General features: G+C 42.6%; 1 protein-coding gene across 1 annotated transcript; it reads right to left on the reverse strand.

The window, feature by feature from the left end:
• Positions 1-2,529: 2,529 nt before the first annotated feature.
• CLN5 (CLN5 intracellular trafficking protein) lies at positions 2,530-10,860 on the reverse strand. The gene is made up of 4 exons (XM_081125218.1): positions 10,719-10,860; positions 7,931-8,096; positions 7,036-7,261; positions 2,530-4,459 (listed from the first exon to the last, which is right to left on the reverse strand). Exons 1-4 carry the CDS (start codon positions 10,850-10,852, stop codon positions 3,948-3,950), a joined length of 1,038 nt encoding a protein of 345 aa, XP_080981344.1. The 5' UTR covers positions 10,853-10,860; the 3' UTR covers positions 2,530-3,947.
• Positions 10,861-22,790: the final 11,930 nt, after the last annotated feature.

Below are 22,790 nucleotides of genomic sequence, written 5' to 3' on the forward strand. Positions count from 1 at the left end.
GGGGGAGGGGTGTGAGTGGGGGGAATCTGTAATACTTTCAACAGTAAAGATAAAAAAACTACCCTAACATATATACTTAATTGACTTTAAAACAAGTTAAACTTACAAACTTACGGTTTTCTAGTGATGGGAAATTAAAAACTGACCATGAAATGTAAATTTATTCTTCAAACTTTATAAAGAAAATGGTTACGATAAAAATAAAAAATAGGTTCTTTCTACATTTAGAATAAGAATTTGTGAAACAGATTATTTAGAAATAGAATTCTTAGTTAGGGTCCTTGAGCCTAGGTCGCCTTTTTAGAGAGAAATGTCTATATAAAGCCATACAATAACTTTTATTTAAACTGTTGAAATTATTTTTATCTCCTGTTTTAACAGCTTCCATAAAATAACTTCAATTTACCTTAATAATCTGGGCTATTTTAATATCAGAAAAAACAGGCACAATTAAAGATTAAATCAATTTACTGCATTCGAACAATTGTTTATATTAATAAAAAGGTTAGGATGGGGGGTGAGGGGTGTTTAATGTGAAGAAGGCTCAGGCCTGAACTAAAGTTCTTGAAGGAGCTATAGGTAATCTTTACCCCAAGCATAACTTGGGACAGTCTTTGCACGGACTCCAGCCCCAGTTCATCTGTGAGGCTGTTTTTGATTGAGTTTATTATGTTTTTCCCCCCAAAAAAATCATGTTTACATTTATTGTAACTTTTCTTGGCACACTATAGGTGTACAACTATAAAAACTTACAGAACTACTAATAAAAAAACCAGGACAGAACAATTTGGCTAGTCCATTTTCTTAAGAATTTGAAGTACCAGTTGTGAGTTAAATAAGATAATGCGGTAAGGACTGTATAACTAACTGTGAGACCATTTGTTTCTGATTTCTAGCCCTTGACCTGGGCTATATAGACGACACAAGGCAGAATAGTGATGTATAAAATACTACCAAAAAGTCCATGCTGTAGTTCTATCATAATTTGTAGACAAGGCTTTAGGTTTCAAAATTTGTTTGATTTAGAAAAATTAGTCATTGTATTTATTTTATATAAAAATGCCTAGAAGCTATTGTAATGAGAGTTTTAAAAATGGAAAAAGCATAATGAAAGACTATGCAGCAGCTATGTTGCTGTCTTTGAAGTGGAAGGGGAAGGGGTCATGAACCAAGGAAAGGTGGCCTCTAGAATCTGGAAAAGGCAAAAGGAATTCTCTCCTAGTGCATCCTGAAGGACTGAAGCCTTCCAGTGCAAGGTAATTTATTTTCCAATTACAATTAACATTCACTATTATTTCGTTAGTTTCAGGTGTACAGCATAGTGGTTAGACAATTATATAAATGACATGATCTCCTGATAATTCTACCCACCTGGCACCCTAGTTGTGAAACTATTGACTTCCCTATGCTACACTTTACATCCAGTGTGACTGCCAATCTGTACTTCTTAATCCCTTCACCTTTTTACACCCAGTCCCCTAACCCTCCCTCCCATCTGGTAACTCTCGGTTTGTTCTGTGAGCCTGTTGCTGTTTTGTTCGTTTATTTTCTTCTTTAGATTCCACATATAAGTGAAATCATGTGGTATTCGTCTGTCTCTGTCTGACTTATTTCACTTAACATAATACCCTCTAAGTCTGCCCATGTCACAAATGGTAAGATTTCATCTTTTTTATGGCTGAGTAATATTCCATGGCATATGTGTACCAACACTTTTTACCCACTCATCTACTGATGGCACCTAAGTTGCTTTGATATCTTGCCTACTGTAAATCGTGCAATGAGCATAAGGGTGCAAATATCTTTTCAAATGAGTGTTTTGGGTTTCTCTGGATATACCCGTAAGCGGAGTTGCTGGGTTGTAAGGTGGTTCTATTTTTAATTTTTTGAGGAACCTCCACACTTTTCCATAGTGGTTGCGCCAACTTGCAATCTCTGTGGGACTGGTTTTAATGTTACCAAGCAGCCAAAAAAGTTTTGTTTGCTGACACCCATCGTTCCTTTAAAAAGACATAAATGACGTAAAAAGGACACAAAACCTTTTCCTCAAAGTGAATTAAGGGCTTACCTTTAGAATAATCAGTCCAGTAAAAGAATATAACTAATATCCTCTCTTATTTTAAATAGGGGAGAGAGGAGCAGAAGCTCCTTGGACAATAAAGGGTAAATAGGAGGAAGATCCTGGAAATAAACTGGCCGTTTGTCTTTGGCTGTGAAAAGGGAAAAAAATGTGTAGTTTTGGAGCACTGCTCTTTGCGTAACATGCCAACAATTTCTTTTAAAAAACAAAGTTATCTCAAAGGGACTAGAGTCACACACAATTCATTAAGTGCCACCAGAGCAGATCATAAAACTGGATGAGCCTTTCTAATATTTTTTTTCTGATTTCTAAGACCGAGCAAATTTTGACTGAGGGTTTCAAATACTTAAGAGTTTAGTAGTTATTTTCACCTTTTGACTGTATTCTTGTACCTACAAAAATATATTTATGCCAGTTAGTGGGTATACTTATTTAATACTGAGCCAGAATTAAAGAGTGAGGACATATTTATTGTAAAGCCCTTATACAATTCAAACTTCAACAAAATGATTTCTCTTAGAAACAGAGGAAATTTTATCAATTTACAACTTAACAGAATAGTAGCAATCACATTTAAGTTATACAGTAGTTAAAAGGTCTGTAAAATTTAATTCGCAAATTCCCTGGCCATGTTTTTGTTTCCCAATTCCCATTTTGAAAACATTCTTGAATCATCTCTATTCCAAAGCCCTACTTCATCTTTTAAGAACAGTTGGCAGGTTTAGTAAATTCTTAAGAAGTACTAACATGAATGTTACGCTTTCTGTGCTATTGTCACTCGAGCCTGTTACTTTCACAGAATTTCTTAATATTAGGAACAATAAAAATCTTGAATGCTTTTTAAAATGTAATTATTAGAATCTTGCTTTAAAATTCGAGTTCCCCGTACAGATGGCCTCATTTGTCTTTTTTTTGTGCTGGGTTTTTACTTTCAGACTATCTATAGTGCCTATATTTTGAAAAGTAATAAAAATTCATCCCTAGACAAATGAATTTAAAAAAGTGTCTGCGGACAAACACTGCTGCCAGCTCAAAGTCTAGGTGATTGTTACAACATCCAGGAGAGGCTAGACCATAGCTTCATTAGGCAAGATCAAGGATGGCATTTTGTTCTTAGATTAATCATAGCTACCATTTATTGTGACCTTGCTATGCCAAACACACATGGCTTCAATCTTTACAACAATCCTGATCAGTGAATCATTTTAGAGATAAGAAAACTAAGCTAAGGTTCAAAGTTGCTAAGATGCTTATATCACACAACGCCAACTACTAACTAGCTCTAAAATGCTAGCCAAACACTTGTGCTCTTTTCACTGTATTCACTACATCTGGAGCCACAACCACTCTAGGTATGGTATCCAAATTAATAGTTAAGGTTAATTGAGCAGAACGAAATCAAACAGAGCAGTTCCAAAAGCTGCAAGAGCTGTGAAGTCCATCTAAACTACCAAAAAGTACTTAAATGAAAAAGTGTATCTACTATACCAGAAGAAAAGTAACTTCTACCATGAAAATGAAAATGTCACTGAGGGTAATTTTTAAATCTTGGTACACCATAGTCATAAAATTTTAAAATGTTGGTTCTAAAGAGCCTAATAACTGATATAAACTGTAATTCCCCATATTAATAAAGGGTTGGAGATTGAAATCAGGATCATGTAACATGTTCACTTTGGCCAACACTATAAGAGTTTCAGCTTCTTTCCTAAAAAATTCCTGAGATTTTATTATGCAGCGATTCTGCCCCTGTGCACTTTACCTTTCTGCCCCAAGGAAGAAAGGCCTTAAAAATATACAAATGTAAAACCACTCCATGAAAAACTGGTATGCTGGTGGTAGGACAAAAATCAGTCGAAAGAAGGTTTTATAAACCAGAGATTGTGTTGTTTCTGTTAGGTAAAGGGATTTCTTCATATGTTATTTTAATAAAAGGAAATTTCATAGGTAAAAACCAATATTCAAAATTATAAAACAAATAGAACTGTCTGTATATAATCACTGCATCAAAAATTTTCAAGAGACTCAACAGAAATTCTTTAGTTGACAAATGTGGTTTGAAGGGGTAATAAAATCTTTTTATGGCTAAAGCAAGAGTCTTATTTCCGGTTTGCCCAAAAATGGATGTTTCATTTCCCAAAAAAGTAGGTTCTCCACTGTAAAGAAATATTCTTGTGTAGTTGGTTTCTATCTTCTTGAACTCTGCTCCAAGTTCAGCCAACTTCTTATATGTCCTTAACACAAATTTGGAACAGTCATAGGATTCAAACCATGTCTCCGCCCCTTTTTCTGGGCTGGCTTGGACGGTCCATGTCTCATAATAAATCCCTGTTTCATTGTCCTGTTTTACCCACTTTGCCATTTTGTTAAATGTGTTTCCTAGTGGGGGGGAAAAGAAATCACTTATGTGAATATCAAAACTAATCATGTTAGTTTTAAGTCAAATGTTCTAACTGGATTAAGGCCATGAATGTACATAAATAAACAATAGTTTTTGAATTTCCAAACCTGCATCTCACAATAGGAATCCAAGCTCAGCCAATTTTTATTCCATGGTCAAGGCACTAGGTGTTTTTGAATTGTAAACATTAGATATAATAGGTGTATAAAGATAAGTCATATATACTAATTCTATAATCATTTAAACTATAGTCAAAAGCAAAATTACATACATGCAGAAGCTGTTTTTCTCTACCCTACTCAACAACTCTTGTATTCAGAGGCAAAAGAGAAAAAGCAGAGAGAAATTGTGGAAGAGGAAAGAGTGAATGGGGCAAAGACAGTATAAGAATTGAAGAGGGTGACATGTGGAGCTCTCTTGTCACAAAGCATGGTGCATGCAGTATGAATGGCTCTTGAGGAACAGCTAGAGAAGGCTGACCTTCCAATGAAATAAGAGGGTGCACTGCACCCCACCCACCTTGACTATTTGGTATTTCCCTTTTTCCCTGTATGGTGCAGCTGTTGGATTCTGCTTACAACCTCCCCCTTCCCACCACACAAATTCTTCCAATAAATCAACTAAAACTGGAAATGTTTTTGGAGTATATGGACTCCTGGACAGCTAACACTCTCTCCTACCACCTTGTACCAGAGCACAGGAGCCTCTACATGTTAACAAAACACTATACTCTGCACGGTTACAAGTTCACCTAGGCTTATTAGGTCACTCCAACTTGAGTCTGTAAAATCAGTACTTCATGCTACAAAATAAATAGAGTGGCTCCCTTTATAAATTTTAAGAATTAAAATTGTGGAACAATATAAAACCTGTTTTCTTCAAACTGGGGGATACTGTTCTTAGTGTTGGTGAACTTAGAAAAGTCAGTGCTGTGATTAAGAGATAAGAATGCTTCGAAACACTATTTTGTAACATGAGAAAAGGTTAATGGAAAGGATTAATCACAAAGCAGATGGACAACTTAAAAGATTTAACTACTAGCCTATTACAAATTATTTTCCAGAAAATAGTGATCATTTGTCCATATGGTCATACATTTATGTCAGAAGGAAGAATTTCCAGATAATGGGGTGAGAGGAAAAGAGAAATGAGAGGTGTGAACTGGCCTAGAATGAAAGAAAGAGGAGCTATCCATTACACCGAACGCTCTAAGGAGAAACTGACTTTTATATTAATTGGATGGTTTGGAACACATCAGCTAGAAAGTAGAAAACAGCATGGTATAAAGTTAAAAGATCCCCAGATGACATGTAAGAGACACCAGTTCTCTTCCTGGTTCTACATCAAGCTCTGTGACCTTGAAAGACAGGTAAGTCATGCCACCTGGCAGAACCTTAATTCGATATTTGTAAAAAGTTGAGCACCTTATCCTCTCCCCTGAACATAATCCAAACAGCTCTGTAAAGGGCTACACAAGCACAAAGCATAATAATCTCCTCAAGTCCTGTGGTTCACTGAATACTTCTGATCACAAACGGTGCTTTTATTGTGTTCCCACTTTTGTGGAGAACAACAATTTCTAATGTAGGAATTCTAGAAATGATATGGGCAAGCTCCCTACTTCCAACAGCCTCATTCCCATTCTACACGCAATGAGTCAATAAGATAAAATGTGACCGAGGTCATATAACCAGTTGCTGATAGTTCTGCTGAACTCTTCTCTTTATCACTAAATAAATGCAACACATGCAGCAAAATTCCAACCGTTAAAGCAACTTTTAAATGCACCTAAGAAAACAGAAAATCTCAGAGATAAACTATTTAAATTGCTCAAGAGGCCTTAAATGCATGAGGTCATATGTTTTGGTAGGCAATGCACGAAATGATTAAGAAAATGGTCAATAGAGCTTGACTGCCAAGTTTGGAGTCCCACTTTCCTTAGTTGTGGGACTTTTCTCTCTTTGTGCCTCAGTCTCCCCATCTGTAAAATGGGGGGAAATAACAGCCACTATCTCATGGGGCTGCTGTGATGATAAATGTTGTGATATATGTGAAGTACTCAGAACACTGCCAGGCCCAGAGTAAGTCCACATGAGTGGTGGCTATTATTATTTCTTGATGTATCATCACTAAAAGCCTCTTTCCAGATACAGTTAACAGGTCCTTTTAACCAACGACTTTTTTCAGGCATTTTATGTATTTCCCTCTATTATTTAAGAAGTCCAATTGTGCAAAGTGTTTTATCATTTCATTCATTTTTACCACGGGAATAAAGGAGATAAGCTACTCATCACCTACAGGTGAAGTTTTGCATGAGTAATAGTTTGGGTCAAAGGTTAGTGGTTCTAGAAATACATTTTATAAATTGACCTCTATAAAATAGAACATTACTTAGATGCTTCAATGAAAATAATTTCTATCATTTATTTCAACTCTCTCTCTCCCTCTCCCTGAAATCAATAAAGATATTATTTAAAAAATAATAATAAAATAATAATTTCTATCATTTAGATATTGATGCAATCATAAATAATGCCATATTTTTGAAACTTACCTGATATGGTTGCTACCTGAACTAATGTCCCATTTTCCTTCCAGTGAACATCATCAATTCCTTCAAAAAAGCAGGCAGCACCTTGATTACACCAGAATGGGGCATTCATTTCAGGTCGGAGATGGGGGAATGTGCAGTTTCCAAGTTGGAAAAGTTCATACCATTCCATTGTGTAGTTCTTGCCAGTTGAAGTACTCTTGAATCCAATAGCATCATGCATAATTTTCTATGTAAAAATCAAACAAGCATAAAAGTATTTGTGAAGCAACGACTAGTCCAGGAACCAGAGGGAGAAAATGTGATACAGCACAACTGCAAATCAAGTAGAACAACTGTTCAGCTGTTCCTTCTTCCATGTTGCTACTCTCCTGTCCACTCTGTGGCTCCTCAAATTCCAGGCCTTCATCCACTCTGGCCCCTGCAGCTCATCTCAGATCGGGAGGACGTATGCTACGTGGACACGTTGTAATTTCCTTTTAGCTTAGCATGAGTATGAGAAGCCCCTATGCCACAGTCTCAGGAAGGAACTCTATGTACCTCATAGGGGATGAGAAGCTCAAACGGTGAACTAACCTAGGAAAAGTGCATTCAACAGGACCTGGAAATGAAGAAGTGTTTCCTGATTGCCTTGTGTCTTCCTCTGGGCCTCCTCCCTTCCTACTTTTACAGGGCCTGGGTACAGGAATTGGGTTTGGATCCAGAATATTAAAAGGGATGAGGGCAACTGCATTTGTTATTGTCAGGATCACAAAACCTGACAATATTTTTTTTGAGTACTCACTTTAAATACACTCAGAGGAAAACCAATAAACATGATCTAAAATATTCCCTCAAATCCACTTAATAATGATATCATTTAATTAACTAAACTTATAAGATTAAGATGCATCCTTACCAAGTGTCCCAGGAGGTCTCCATATTTAAATTCCCATACCGGGGCTTGTAACCGAAAGACTTCAATGACATCATCACCCTTCATAACCGGAATAGGTGAGCCAGTTGGACAGAAAGTGTATTTAGCTTGACAGTAAGGATCTGGTGCCGGACGGAAGGAAAAGCGTCTAATAAAGAAAAAGAAACCATCGATTAGGGTGATGCTTCTTGTATATCTTAAAATCCAAATTTTAACTTCACTGCCAATAACATTTTTAGAGAAAACATTCAACACTAAACCCATAGCGTATAAGTATACATTTTATTTGCTACCCTGTGAACAAACTCCAATGATGTCTTTAACAGTGAAAGCTACATTAAAAGCACTTTGATAACAGCATGTTTCTCTGTTCCCTGCTCCCACTGGGAGAATTTTGAAGATGGGTACCATATCTTAAAATGTTCATAGCTCTAGATCTTATTTAGTAGACAAATATTTACTGGATAAAGGAATAATTTTCAAATGATACTTAATTTCCCAAGCAATCCATATGCTAACTAAGATTATTCAAAGATAATTATGATTAAATAGAATAAGTTTACTATTTTAAGACTTTACCAATACTCCTTAAACCAATACTTATTAAGGAATCTACGATGTGTAGCATACTATACTAGGAAGGAGGGAAACAAAACTTATAACGCTGTTCCCCTCCTTGAGGAGCTTTGGATCGGTGCTGGGAAGACATTAAGCAATGAAGCGCAGTGTGGTGGTTGCTAGACCAAAGAAATATAGAAAGTCCAATGGACACAACAGAGGGAGAAATCATTTTTACCTGCGTGGGATGCATGGGAGTGAGGGGGGCAAAGAAAGAGATGAAGACCTGGCATAGGTTTTTAAGGTGCTTTCAAAGATTAGGACAGAAAGGGAAAGGAAACACTAAGTATTATAAGACAAGCACAACACGTTGGAAGAGTCTCTGGTAGGTAAATAAGACTGTCCTTCAGGTTTCCAGGCAGGCGTGGTGAGAGGAGAGCTAGGCAGCAGCACCCTGTAGAGTCCTTCGACTGGGAGGGTTGAGCCCAAGAGTGAGCTTAAAGGATTTTAAGTAGGAGACTTGATATGATTGAATTTGCTATAGAATAAACCTTATTTTACAAATTAAAAGAAGGTAGGGAGAGAGGCCAAATTAAGGCTGAGAGGTCAGTTTAAGGAGGTTACTTCATATGCAACAAGAAAAGAAAGTGGCCTGAGAAGGCCATGGCAATAGGACTACAGTTGAATTCAGCTCAACACTTGCTGGTCACCTTCCATATTAGGTACTGGGAGAAAAAGATGAAAGAGGGGAAAAAGCTACTTATATCTGTGCTCTAAGAATCCTAGATCCTTAGATCCTGAGGTTCTAGCTAGATCTACTGTTTTACAATCCTAATGCAATCAACAAAAATTCCTCTTTTAAGTTAAAATCTAGATATTAGCCAAAAATAGTAACAACCATCAAGAAAGTTTACAAGATTCAGGTACACTCACCTGTTCGATAGGTGCTTACCTGGTTTAAACAAATGTATGGTTATGGATGTTTCACCTGCCCACAGCAAAATCTATTTTAGGTCAAATGTAATTTCAAAAGCATAACTTAAGTGTGAACTTAATAAATTTTCTTATATTCAGTTGAGGGTATTAAATGGCGGCATATACTTAATATTTGAAACTTTTAAACAAATATCAGAAGTCATACTCAATATCCTGCCCTTAAGTGCTTTGGGATTTACAGTTTCTTCCTTGTTTTATTGAATATTTAATTTTTACTTCTTATGAACATTTTATTAACATTTTCCAGAAAAACAGCATCAACCCCAAACTTCTCTTTTCATGTATATCAAGAAGTAGTGCAAACCATTCAGTGAGCAAAACACAAGCATATCCGGTTTGACAACAGCTGGCATTGACTAGGTTTAATCCTCCCAACAAACCTAAGGCAAGCGCTACTCCTCCTCCTCCTTTCCGACTCAGGACATGTGGGCTCAGAGATGCTGAGTAACTTTTCCAAGATCACACAGCTAGTCACGGTGGTGCTTGATTTGATCTGCAGCGGTCAGAATCCAGAACTCACTCCCCACCACCAGGTTATCCTGCCTCCTGACTCACTATTTAGTCATCCAAAAGAGCTGTGTGTTTTCAAAAGCTGCTGGCCTCTCCTGTGCCTAACGTGACCCCGTAATAGTTTCCTCCTCTTTGTTTGGGCCTCTCACGGTATCGGACCAAGTAAAGACTCTCTAAGTAAAAAGCTGTCATGGGCTTCTGTTCTGCGGTCTCCGCCCTCCGCTGAGGACCAGCGGCCGACCTCCTGGCGTAATGAAGACCCTGGACAGACGAAGCCCCCAGCCTTCCCGGGCGAGCGCGGGGACTCCCGGCGAACCGCGGCGGGCCGGCCACGCTGCGGGCCCTGCCCAAGCTTACGCACTCGGGATGGCCAGTGATGGCGTGAAACGTCAGGAACGCGAAATTAAAAGTCACCCGCTGTTCCAAGAGCCTAAAAGTCACGCGATAAAATAACCTCACTCCCTTTTTCTTCCCTAATTCGGGTCAGCCCCGAGCCTGTCACCTCGTCACTGACTCAAGCGTCCCGACGAAGAAAGGCTCCGGGGCGCCACGCAACAAGCAGGAGCCACGGCCGAGCTCTCGGCGGCGTCGCCCGGCGCCGCCCCTCACGGCCGCGCGACCGAGCCGCCGCCGCAGGTTCCCCGCCCTCCCCGCCCGCCGCCCGCCGCCCGCCGCGCGCGCCTCCCCCGCGCCCGCGCGCACTCACTTGTAGGGGACCGGCCACTGGCGCCGGGAGGGGTCGCCCGCGGCCGCCGCCTGCCAGAGCACCGCCAGGGCCCAGAGCCAGGCCGCGCGCCGCTGCCCCCTGGCCCCGGGGCCGCCGTTCCCCGCCGGCGCCATGGGGCCGCTCCCGGGGCTCCGGCGCCTCCCGAGTCCGGCGGCGGCGGAGGGCGGCCGAGCTGCGCATGCGCGGAGCCACACCCCCGCCCGCGGGAACCGGGGACTGTGGCCAACCGCGCGGGCGGCCTCTGCCCTGTGCCCTCTGCGGGGCGGCGACGCGGTCACCCGGCGCTGGAAGCCTTCCTGAGCCTGGCGGGGTCTCCGCGGCCCTGTCCCCTCCGCGCCCCAGTGCCCTGCGCTGTGGCTGCTTCCAGACCGCCGGCCGGGAAGGCGCTCGGCGGGTCCCGCACCCCGGTACCCTACGTCGGGTCTTGGGCTCGGTTCTTTCTCTGACCCCCTTGGCGGGGCGGTGGGGAGGTGCGGAGGGCGGGTCCTTTGAGGTCACATCTCAGTTTAAAGATCACCATGCCTTTGGACCTTCTGACCTCCCCCCAGCAACAACCAGGAAAACCAAAAATAAGCCCAGCTTTTGGCTCCTCTCTACTACTGAGCTCTTACCCTTCCGCACAGGCCCAGACTAGGTGACAACAAACATTTGAGTGAAGGAAAATCTTTTTTTGGCGTTGAGGATGCAGTGAGGAAGAGGATCTTGGGGGAATGAGGTGTCTTCACCTGACCTAACCAGTGACACAGTGGCCAACACTAACAACATACAGCCTGTAGCCAGGGCGACTAATCTAACTGGGGTAGGCGGTTAGACAGACATGAGCAGAGCCAAGATGACCGGCAAGCTGCAGGAGGTCACCAGGGTGGAAAGTGTAGGCAACTGGCAAAACTGGGAGAACAAGGATCTGCCCCCAGGCTAACCTTTCCTCCCCCGGCAGGTTGCTAGTCCTGTGGGTTAGACCCTCCCGCTTTGCCATAGAGGGGAGCAAGGGAACTGAGAATAAACTTTAAGTATGAAGCCCCCAGGACAATGAAGATCTGACCCTCATCAAGTACATCTAGGCCTCAGTTGTTTCGGCTCCAGGCCCAGAAAAGTCACAAAACCAGACAAGCTACTCCATGGCTGACCTCAGGACCAGGTGCATTGACTAATGACCCCCTGCCCTGGTGCTGACTAATCAGGACACACCTGTAAAGCTGAGGAATATTCTATTGGCTCCTCTCCTGGGACCTCCCCTGAAACTGGGACTGTGGGCCCAGAGTGCTTTCCTCTCCCAGGAGCAGGCTGGTGTCCTGCCCCCCCACCCCCACCCTTCTTTCCCCCTTACCTTTACCCTCCTCTCTCCTGAGCTCGGCTTTTGCCTCTGTAACTTGTTTCCTGAGCCCATTTCTTCTACCACTCACTTCTACTTCTGTGGCTTTCTCATTAGAGTCTGAGTCTTGGCTCTGAATTCTTTCCTATCCAGAATTTAGGAACTGAGGTTGCTGAACCAAGCAAGGTGGGGTGCAAGCCCGTGGTCAATGGGTCTAACACCTGGTGCAGTTCTCCAAGCCATCTGCCTAAACACTGTTTAACCCACTCACCAATCTCCGCTCAGATGCTCTTCCTGGTTTGGCTCTACCGCTTCACCAAGGAAGAGTCTACCTTATTTTCCTTTCTTTGACCCTTGAGCCACCTCAAGAAAACAACCAGATCGACCACCCTGCTTTATGGCTGTTATACACAGATGTTGATTTATGTCTATAAATAGAACATTAAAGGCATTGCCACTGTGTCAGCAGCCTGCTGAGCTCTTAGACCAGGGCTTTCCTATGCCTTCACTTCACCCTCAACACGACTGAAACATCATAATACTTGTTAAGTATATAATAAGCGAGGTGGTTGCACGTATATATGGCCAGAGTTGACCACCATGATGGGAGCATCAGTGGCTTCCCTAGGTCTGCTAGGCCTTCTGAGGGCTGATAGGAAGTTACTCTGCCTCCCTCCTCACCCCGCCCCCCCCCCAAAAAACCCTTTGTCCACTTGCTCTACCAAGTTGGGGAGTTCTGTGGAGGTTCAGGCAGGCCCCATTTTAACACCCACTTATCTAAGCCTTTAGGTGACTCCAATCGTAGCCCTCCTCCACATACCAGCCTAGTTCAAAATCAAGGCTAAACTTGTCTCTCCAAAGACCCATCCTAGATGAGAAGGAATGAATCCTAGCCATGAAAGCTGAAACGTGATGTTGGATTTGTAAGGCACCTGCAGGATTTCCTGTGGACTATCACTTGAGGATGGCTTAAAACTACTGAAAAGAAACACCTCTAAAGCAACATTGTACAAGTAATGGGACTATACACTAGAGCAGGGGTGGGGAACGTCCAGCTTGAGGGCTATATCGTTTGGTCTGGCCCTACCAAGGCAACTGAAGGTGGGATTTGAATTTAATAAATCTAGGAGCGTTTTTCATAGCTAATTTTTAAGTTGATAATTTTGTATGGCCAGCAAATGATGTTATAAATATCCAAACGGCCCTTGGCAGGAGAAAAGTTTCCCACCCGTGCACTAGAGGGTCACAGTGGAACTTCTGATCCTGCCACAGAAGGAAGTTTCCCATTGACCTTGGTTGGTGGTGGGGATTTCCTCTCTTGGGTCTGTGGCTCTAATGGTGAGAAAGCAGTTCCTCATATTAGCCCTGACTTAGCGTCTTACTAACTCCCATCTGCTCTGGTCTGGTTCTGCCTTCTGTTCCTCTTGGCTATGACTCCAGCACCCCAGGATAAAGACGCTGTAGAGTATTGTTGCCTGATCCCTTGCTATGCTGGTTACTTCTGTCTACTCCATGGCTGTGAAACCTTGAGGGCCCATTGAAACCGAGGTTCCTTATGACTTTGACACTTTACAACTCTACTGTGTTACTGTGTTTGGAGAGAAATATTATTATCTGTTAATTTTGCAACTGGTTTTTATCTGCCTTTTATTCCAGGCTCATGAATGGCAGGGCAGATTTTTACAGTCCAATCTATTTTTTACTTTCTCACTTATAATGTGATGGGTTTTAATTATTCTTTTAGACATTAAAACAAAACAGTCTGAGAAGGGGTTTCACTAGGCTGCCAAGGAGGTCCACAGGACACAAAGAAAGGTTAAGAGCCCGTGCTCTGAACACACTAATTTTCTGCACTAATTTTTAGTGCAAGAGGTTAACAATACCTTGATGTTAATCAAAGCATTAACACCCTCCTCTCCCCCTCTCAATCTCTGGTAGAGGGCGTGCAGGAAGCAGCTGATCAATGTTCCTCTCTCTCCCTCTCCCTTCCTCTCTCTCTTAAAAATCAATAAAAAAACCTTTAGAAAAATTATTATATTCCCTTGAAAGAATTAGCAGGGCTAATTACTTAATATGCACTACTTTAAAACAAACCAACTCTGGAACTCTAGTTAACATCTCACCCTAATCCTAAATCGAGTAATTTGGATTTACACTTTTACTTGTTACATTAAATCTCTTAAACAAGTCTCTACAACCTTGTTTGTATTTACTGACAACATAGGAGCAGGCAAAAGTAGGCCTACATTTGCATGGTGACATTCTTTTGAGCTAATAAAGCTATCATAATAACCATAACCTGCAAGTCTTTTTCTATATGAACAACTGTAAACGTACTTTTGCTCAACTTCGTATTTTTTTACAGTTTATTCTCAAGAAAACTAGCTGCAGAATGGAAACTTCTCTTTCCTTCACGTATATCGAGCAAAATGAAGCGGTGCCTATTGTTCAGTGAGAGGAAATACTCTAGTGTCTAGGTTTTGACATAGCTGACTTTTATGATATTTAATCCCCCCAAAACCCTGTGATAAAGGTAGGAACGGTTACTTCCCACTTTCAGACTGAGGACATACAGGCACAGAGATACTGAGTAACTTTCCCAGTATCACACAAGGTATAGATTCCCAGTAGTCAGACCCTGAACCTGCTCCTAACCATTTGGTTGTCCTGCTTCTCAGGTTCACTATTACTTTCCTCCTCCTGTTACCTGCCTTCCCCTCCCTGTCCCCCTCCCCCTCCTCCCCTCACCACCTCCTCCTCGAAGAAGAAGTGGGTGGATACCTATGTATACTCATAAGCAGCTGATCTTTCCCCGGCTTGGTGTGTATACCCAGTTTATTTCCTCCTTCTAAATGTGGGCATCACTGCCAGCCACGTAATATACCCTTCTGGGACAAGAGTAGAATTCGCCTCATGGGTTTGCAATTTTCCATCCATGGCTTATTGGGATTTTTAACTCAGAGCCCTGAGGTTGTGAGCTTTATCTCCCACTTGCTTTAGAGCAGTGGTTGCCAACCCTGACAAATGATAGAATGACCTGGGGAGATTTCACAGCACCCCAGTGCCCACGCTCACGCTTCACTCACATGTAACTGGTTTGTTCGGGCCTCCATCAACTCTGGAGATTCTAATACGTAGCCAGGGTTGATAATCGCTGCTTTAGAACCATTTCAAGGGCAGATTTCATTAATTCTCTCATGGTTTTGAGATCCATATGCTCCGGTCTATAAAATTGGGTCCTTTCTTTCATCTCCTTAAAAAGCATATATATGCACAGTAGATGCTATATACATATGTATTTGGAAGCCAAATTCTTTCTGTTCTGCTTTATTTCTGGAGGCTAATTTATAGCTTTTTTTTTTTTTTTTTTTGGTCTCTAGAAGTCCCCTGCAGTTTCGTTCTTGAGATTGAGCTGTAATGCATGTTGTTGGTGTTGGACCGGAAGGCATATAGAATTACTTAGTGGTTTTCTGACTTTCCTTTCTGGTTTAACCTCTGAGATTGATTCGCTTGATTGTTTTCATAGAGTCAATGACATCATTTGTTTTTATTTCTATTTTTGAAGGTGAAGATATTTGCTCCTAATGCTGAGCAGATGCACATGATTAATCACTTGAAAAGTGGCCCAACAGAAGAGAAATGTGCTGGAGGAAAGTGCCGAGAGAGCCACGGGGACCCACATGATTTGGCAGACCTGAACTTGGAGAGCTTGATGCTGTCATTCATTGTACCTGGTGAGTTAGCTGAAGCTGGGAGGCCAACTGTTCATTTTAATTAATGCTCACTGACTTCAAACTTCTCTTCCCTAAAGGGTAGTGCAGGCTCAGCTACCATTTTGAACCCTCTGTATCAGGTTCTAGGTCTGCTGTTCTCAAACTTTGCTGCACGTGAGAATCATCACTCAGGGAGTTTAAAAAATTCCCAGTGCTTGGGTCACACCTGAGATTAGTAACATCAGACTCTTTGGGGGTGGAAACAGATATTAATATTTTTTTATTCTCTTCAGGTGATCCTGTCTTCTTGAAGGAATGATTTCAATCAAGAGACAAAGTGCATGAAAGCAAGCAAGCATTTATTGGCAGCAGCAAAAACACACTTAGGACAGTGAGACAAGGAAGGGCATAGAAGGAGCAGCAACAGGAGAGCCCAGGCCGGGCTGCCTTGGCTCCCTGAGAAGTCAGAGAAAAGGGAGCCTTGGAGGCAGGTTCAGGGGTTAGCCCAGGATGAGCTGCAGCTGCCCATTGCTCCCCTGGTTCCAAGTCTTGTGGGGCCCATTAGAGGGAAGAAGGGGGGAAGGGAATGGCATGGATGTGCTCCCCTGGGGGAGAGCGAGCACGAGGTCCTTTATCCTGAGTGTATTTCTCTCTCTTGCAGGTGGGAATTTTAGGGGAAGCCTCAAGGGAGGGCTCAATAGAATATTCATCAGTTTTCCAGGTGTGCTCTTTCGGGGTCCTGGTCTCCATTGATTGGTCACTGCTGGGGCAGGGGGTCATTAGTCAATGTCACTGGTCCTGAGGCAGCTACTTCATCACTCCTCTGGTTTTGCTGCTTTTCTGGGCCTGGAGCTGAAGTACAACTGAGGCCTAGATGTTATCTTTAGGAAGGAAAGGGTGAGGGGGTCCAAACCGAATGACCAGCAATATGCTAGGGGAGGAAAGGTTACCTGGGGGACAAGGTTCTTGTTTTCCAGTTTTGCCCATTGCTAAGTGTAGGGTCAAGGGAGGCTACAGCCCAGTTCCCCCTCTGAGTGGAAAGGTGTCCGGCTGGCCAGAGGCTACAAGGAGCAGAGCATCTTGTACCCGAGTGTTTCCCACATCCTTGACAGCTGACAAGCCTCACCAGACCGGTGTTTGTCCTTGGCCTGCAAACAGACCTTTCCCAGCACTGCTCCCTCCCCCTCCCCGCTGCTAGTTAAGCCCCTAGCCTACCAGGGCCAAGCGCAGAAACTCACCCTACCAGCTGCCAGCGGGTCTTCCCTATTGTGTAAGTAATAAAGGCTATGTCTTTCCCCTCTGGTACCCCACGTTGTTTTTTTCAGACTAGCAAAGAACAGCCTTGCGCTCCTGGGGTTGGAGCTCCTATAGCACCCTAGGCATCTGGGGCTTTCTGCCCTGGTGACCTTCTGTACCTGGCCCTTCGTCCTTGCTTTGCTCATGTCTGTCTAACTGCCTACAACATCCTATTGTTCAGTTAAGTTTGAGAACCAGTACTCTATCTAGAGTGACCAGTGGTTCCCAGACTTGACCAAACCTGGAATCACTGGGTGGGCTGCAAAACCATCAAAACCTGTGTCCCTGTGGCCGAAGTTTGGAACTTGAAAGATTCCTAGATGATTCTCATATGCAGACAAGTTTGGGAACCACTGATCTATACCAATGCGTCTCTATTTTACCTGGAGATTTTGTAATATAATGCAGATTCTTTTTTTCCCTTTTTATTGAATTTATTGGGGTGACACTGATTAACAAAATTATACAGGTTTCAGGTGCACAATTCTACATCACATCAGAAGATGGTAGGTTATGTACCCTAACTGTACACTATGTGTTCACCACCCCAAGTCCAGGCTTCATCTATCACCATTTTTATTACCCCCTATACCCTCCTCCACCTACCCCCACCCCATCTCTCTCCATCAGTCACCACACTGTTGTCCATGTCCAGGAGTTCTTTCTCTTTTTTTCTTTTCTGATTCATCTCCCAGGTGACAGGTGGCATGTGGCATGCAGCCCACATCTTAAGGCCTTGAGGCCATAGAAATCACAGTGGAGGGTTTGCCTACTGCTGAACCTTTTCAGTGCAGGGATCACTGATAGATAGGTGACTCTACCCTTTAAAATAAAAGATTGATTTACAAGTATAATTTAATTTTTATTTAATTCCCTTCATAAGGAGCTGTATGCTATATATTTATATTTTCCAAACTAAACAATAAAATCAGGCGTATTTTAAGATTATTTTTAACATTCACAATATTCTTGAAATTTTTGGAGGCAATTTGGAGATGTCCTGTGGGGAGCGGACTGTAAACTGGCAAAGCCCTTGCAGTCCCAGAGGCTCAGCCAAAGGCTAAGCCTCATTCCCCGCAACTGGAAGCACTGAGAAATGCATACCAAGGTGAAAGCCATCAGGTTTGCCCTCGCCTGGGGGCAACCTGGGGAACTGTAGCTGCGGCCTGGCAGAAACGAGACAATGATTCCCTGTTCCAAGAATGTCTTAGAGATAATCAAGTGCTGTATAAAATAAAGCTGCAAAGCCTGTTTAGGGTTGCCTGTATGCCATCAGCCTGCGGTGACCCTCCTGATCCCACTTCCTGTCTCTCGTGTCTTATTTCCAATCCCCCACCGTTCCCACTCTGCCCGGCGGGAAGGAGTCATGCTGGACGTGACAATGTCCCACAGCGAAAACTGGGAATCATTTTTTTAGATCAGGAGTGTGTTACTTGTGGATACTTATACATTTATCTAAATAGGTGGCTTATTGTTATTTTACATATAAAGTAGTTCAGATATCTATTGCTATGTAACAAACGCCACCAAAATTTAGTGGCTTAAACGATAATTGTCTTCCTGGTTTTGTTGGCTGACTGGGCATAGCTGGGCCTTGCTTGAGGTCTCTCAGGCGGCTGCAGTCAGTGGCTGGGCTGCAGACATCTGGAGGCTTCACTGGGCCGAAAGACACCACAGTGGTATTTCCACTCCCACGTACGGTGCCTGCGCTGGGATTGGTTGGAACAACTGAGGCCAAGCTGAGTGGCCATGTGGCGATTTCATGCCGTGATCTTGGGCTTCCTCATAACTATAGCCTTGGGGTGGTTGAGCTTCTTACGTGAGAGCTGTCATCCTCCATTCCAAGAAGATGCAGACTTTCCTCTTACAATCTAGCCACAGACGTCCCTCAGCAGCACTCTGTTGCATTTTATTAATCCAAACTGAGACCAGATTTGAGGAGAGGAGACCGCAAAAGGGCATGAATTATTGGGAGGCATGGATATGGGGACACCATCTTTGGAGACTTGTTACACATTATGTATACGATATAACTTTAAATATTTATTTATAAAACCCCAGAGAGAGAGAGGGAGGGAGGAGTGAAGGAGATTAATTTTATTGGAGCTGCTGGTGTTTTGAGGGTTCATTGTTTTCTTCCACTGCAAGTAGGATTGTCCTGTGACAACTTTGTAAAGATGATTGCCCAGGTCTGATGCTAAAATAAGTATTTTCACACTGAAGACAGTTTGACTTGTGAAACAATCTAAAAAAATTACTGCTATTTAAAAAAATGTTTTGTTCTAGCACATAAAGATAGGTTTTTCTTTTTAGGAGAAATGAAGTTTTCTCAAATGCTTTTAAAAAATATATAGTTCTATTTGTATCAAACTTGAAATATTTAGCAAAAATTAGTGCCATGGTAGGTATTCTAGCTTGTGTTTTCAGAATTTCATACTGTTGATGCAAAATGTTTATTATTTTTATTATTAGGTTAATATAAGCCCTCCTACTTGCTACAAGGGCTGCATTGAAGCCACATAAACTTCCTAATGCTTGAGTCTGTGTGTGTGTTTTTTAAAGATGTTTTTACTGATTTTTAGAGAGGAAGGGGAAAAGAGAGAGAAACATGGATGTAAGAGTGAAATATTGATCGGCTGCCTCCTGCACGCCCCCTACCGAGGACAGAGCCCACAACCTAGGCATGTGCCCTGATCAGAAATCGAATTGGCAACCATTTGGTGCATGGGACACAGCGCCCAACCAACTGAGCCACACTGGTGACAGCACTTGAGTCTGTTGTTTTAGTATTTAACTTTTACAAAAGATCTCTGAGCAACTTTGACAAATATAGGTTGCTATCCTGACTTTATAAAACAAAGTTAATGAATTTATTAAAGTCATTATCAATTCCAGAAGACTTTAAGGAAATGCAGTTTTTTCATTCTGATCACCTGTGCTATTGCTCTTATGTTCCTTAATTCTTTACTTAAGAATTCATTGTTCATAGGCTCTTGTCTGTTGCCTCAGATTATCCCAGATCTCCTGTCTTTGTGAAACTGGAAAAGTTGGCATTTGGCTGCCCCTCACTCCCAGAACCAAGGAGTAGATACAAGGATTGAATCTTTATGGGCACTTTATTCAGATGGTCGGCCATCTGAGAGGATGGCAGGTTATACACCTAAAAAGACCGTCTTAACATCTCATCTCAAGCCGACCCTTTTTTATAGGGAGAAGAAAGGTGTAGGTAAAGGGTTTGGAATTCAGGAGAAAGTAGGTAAGGGGTTTGGAATTCAGGGAAAAGTTAATCAGATAAAAGCTGCAGTTAGGTGATTTTCCGAGCATCCCTTCATCTGCTGACCGGTGATTCTATCTGCATCCTGGGCGGTGGGCGTTCTCCCCCTGGAGCAGGATGCCTCAGATACCATCTGGTCAGGTGCAGTCCTCCTGGGGCACAAAGGTCGGTTGAATTGCTTGTGGGTCTCCTGAAGTCAGGACAGGTCCAGTCATACATTCCAGGCCCTGGAACAATAGCTTTCTACAAGCATCAGTTACCAAGCCTATTAACTATACAACTAAAGCAAAAAAATGTTTAACTTCTTCAGTTCCCCATCATTTTCAGGTGGTTTTGGGGTGGCCCAGAATGGCACTATCAACAGTTCCATAAAGGACTCTTCCAGCCTCCACTGTGCTAAAAGCCCATAAACTGGTGCTGAATTTCCCCTGTGCTGGCAGCTAAACCTTCTTGCTTGTGAAGTCACAGTGAGTCAGGATCATAAAGTAGATGGAGGGGAAGAAAAGAGTGAAAAGCTTACTGCCAGGAAAGCAGGTTCTACGGTACTTTCCTTCCTCCAGATGAATAAATGTGACTCATTTTTTGATAGATTAACAAATTAGCTTTCATGATGGGGGCTGTGGTATTTGGTGACAGGCTTTAGGGTGGGGGTGGGAATGGTAAAGGACTGTGACTTCAGGTGATAACACCAGATGGCTCTGAGTCACAGAGAATATGTATTCCTTCAAAATACACTGGCTTACTCTACAGGAAAAACACTTCAATGTAGCAATTCTCTTGCGTGGTACCATTCAGGTATATGGGTCAAATTGTGCTTACTTTAATTTTTCTTACTGAACCTTCATTTTTTTTACTAACTGGGTGTTTAAATGAAGCCTCATTTTGGAACAGATTTCTTATGCGCAAAGTGCCTGTGAGCTTTTGCTGTGAATGTTGCAGTGTCTGAGAGGCCAAGGCGAGCTGATAATTTTAACTCTCTTCACAGTCATGCTGTCAGGTGCCTAAGAAACATTTTCTCCCACTCAGATCTTCCTTTTCTGGGTAGGTTTGCTGATGCGGACCAAGCAACTGCTGTAAAAAAGCCGAGATGCAAACACAGCTGCAGGCATGTGAGTCAATCTGCCAGGATGTCGCCAGCCAAATGGGGCAGGCATAGACGTGTGCTTTCCCGGCACGGCCCTCTGCCTGGAACTTGCGATGGAATGGGGAAAATTTCTGGGGATGTTTTATAATATATTTGAAAAAGGATGCTGATGCTTTAGTTATAATATTTACAAGAAATTACTCAAGTGAAAATATTTTTGCTCCAACCAAATGAATTACACACTCTATAACACGATGATAGATACTTTCACCATGATCTTGACTCAAAGATGAAATAACCATTATTGAATTATTTAGGCACAGTGTTTCTATACACGCACATTGTCATTTTTATCTTATTTATTCCAAAGGCTTTTCCTGAACCTCCAGATTGGCTCCTATATGAGCACCAGCTGTCACTGGGGTGGGGTGACTTGTTTTTAATGACAACAAAAAGCAAGGAGACTTTTTAAAGTGACATGATGATATCTGAATGTTGATTTCTGTTTGGCCTCCCAGGAGGTCAAGAAGTTCACAGCTGTAGAACTTCAATCCCACCCCAAAACTACACCTGAGCACCCAGACATGACCCCTCTCACAGATCTCAAGAGTATTTACAACCGAACGAGATGACTAGACTCGCTTTTAATATTTCTGTGAGGGTATTTGTTCTGTTCTGTGATTCGGGGAAAGCCATGACGCTTTTTTAACGTCACTGTGTGCCACGCGTTCTTCTGATGTGCTGCGTAGCCCTCCAGAGTCCAGCAGGAGCCAATGGAGCTGCTTCTGAAACACTCCTCTGCTTTGGAGGTGTTTTGAATGATCACTTTCTGTGAACTATCTCTGTGCTATTTTTCTTTTCAATCCTCACTCTAGGATATGTTTTTATTGATTTTTAGAGAGAGAGGAAGGGAGAGAGAGAGAGAGAGAGAGAGAAGCATGTATCAGTTCCCTCCCGTACGCACCCCGCCCGGGGCTGGAACCCGTAACCTACGCATGTGTCCTGACTGGGAATCGAACTCCCACCTTGATTTGGTGTTCGGACGACGCCCAACCAGCCGAGCCACCCGGCCAGGGCCTATGCTATTCTTCTTAATGTAGGGTAGGAGGAGAGAGGAAGAGTGGAGCAATTTCACTAATGAGTGATTAAAGAACTTCGGTGTTGCGGATGGTTTATGTGTTTGTGGAAAGAGTACACGCGTATCTTATTGTGCCCCCATCTTCGGTCCCCTTTAACTTTGTTCTGTGCGGGGAGTCTTGCCAGAATTGACAAGGAAGCTCCATTCCTACAATGCCACAAGTCTTTGGTTGTCGCAGGTTATACTGTGGCCCAGGAGGAACTGGGAGCTTTTCATTCCACTTATGGAGGCTCC

Source organism: Miniopterus schreibersii, assembly GCF_964146895.1.
Source record: "Miniopterus schreibersii genome assembly, chromosome: 2".
Classification (NCBI taxonomy): Eukaryota; Metazoa; Chordata; class Mammalia; order Chiroptera; family Miniopteridae; genus Miniopterus; species Miniopterus schreibersii.

What these genes read in the sequence shown, in the direction of transcription:
- CLN5 (XM_081125218.1), bottom strand. Translation starts at nt 10,852, where the DNA reads ATGGCGCCGGCGGGGAACGGCGGCCCCGGGGCCAGGGGGCAGCGGCGC. An exon ending in CAGTGGCCGGTCCCCTACAA is followed by an intron (nt 8,097 to 10,718) that starts GTGAGTGCGCGC and finishes TTTCTTTATTAG; the next exon opens with ACGCTTTTCCTTCCGTCCGG. An exon ending in TCAGGTAGCAACCATATCAG is followed by an intron (nt 4,460 to 7,035) that starts GTAAGTTTCAAA and finishes CCCCCCCACTAG; the next exon opens with GAAACACATTTAACAAAATG.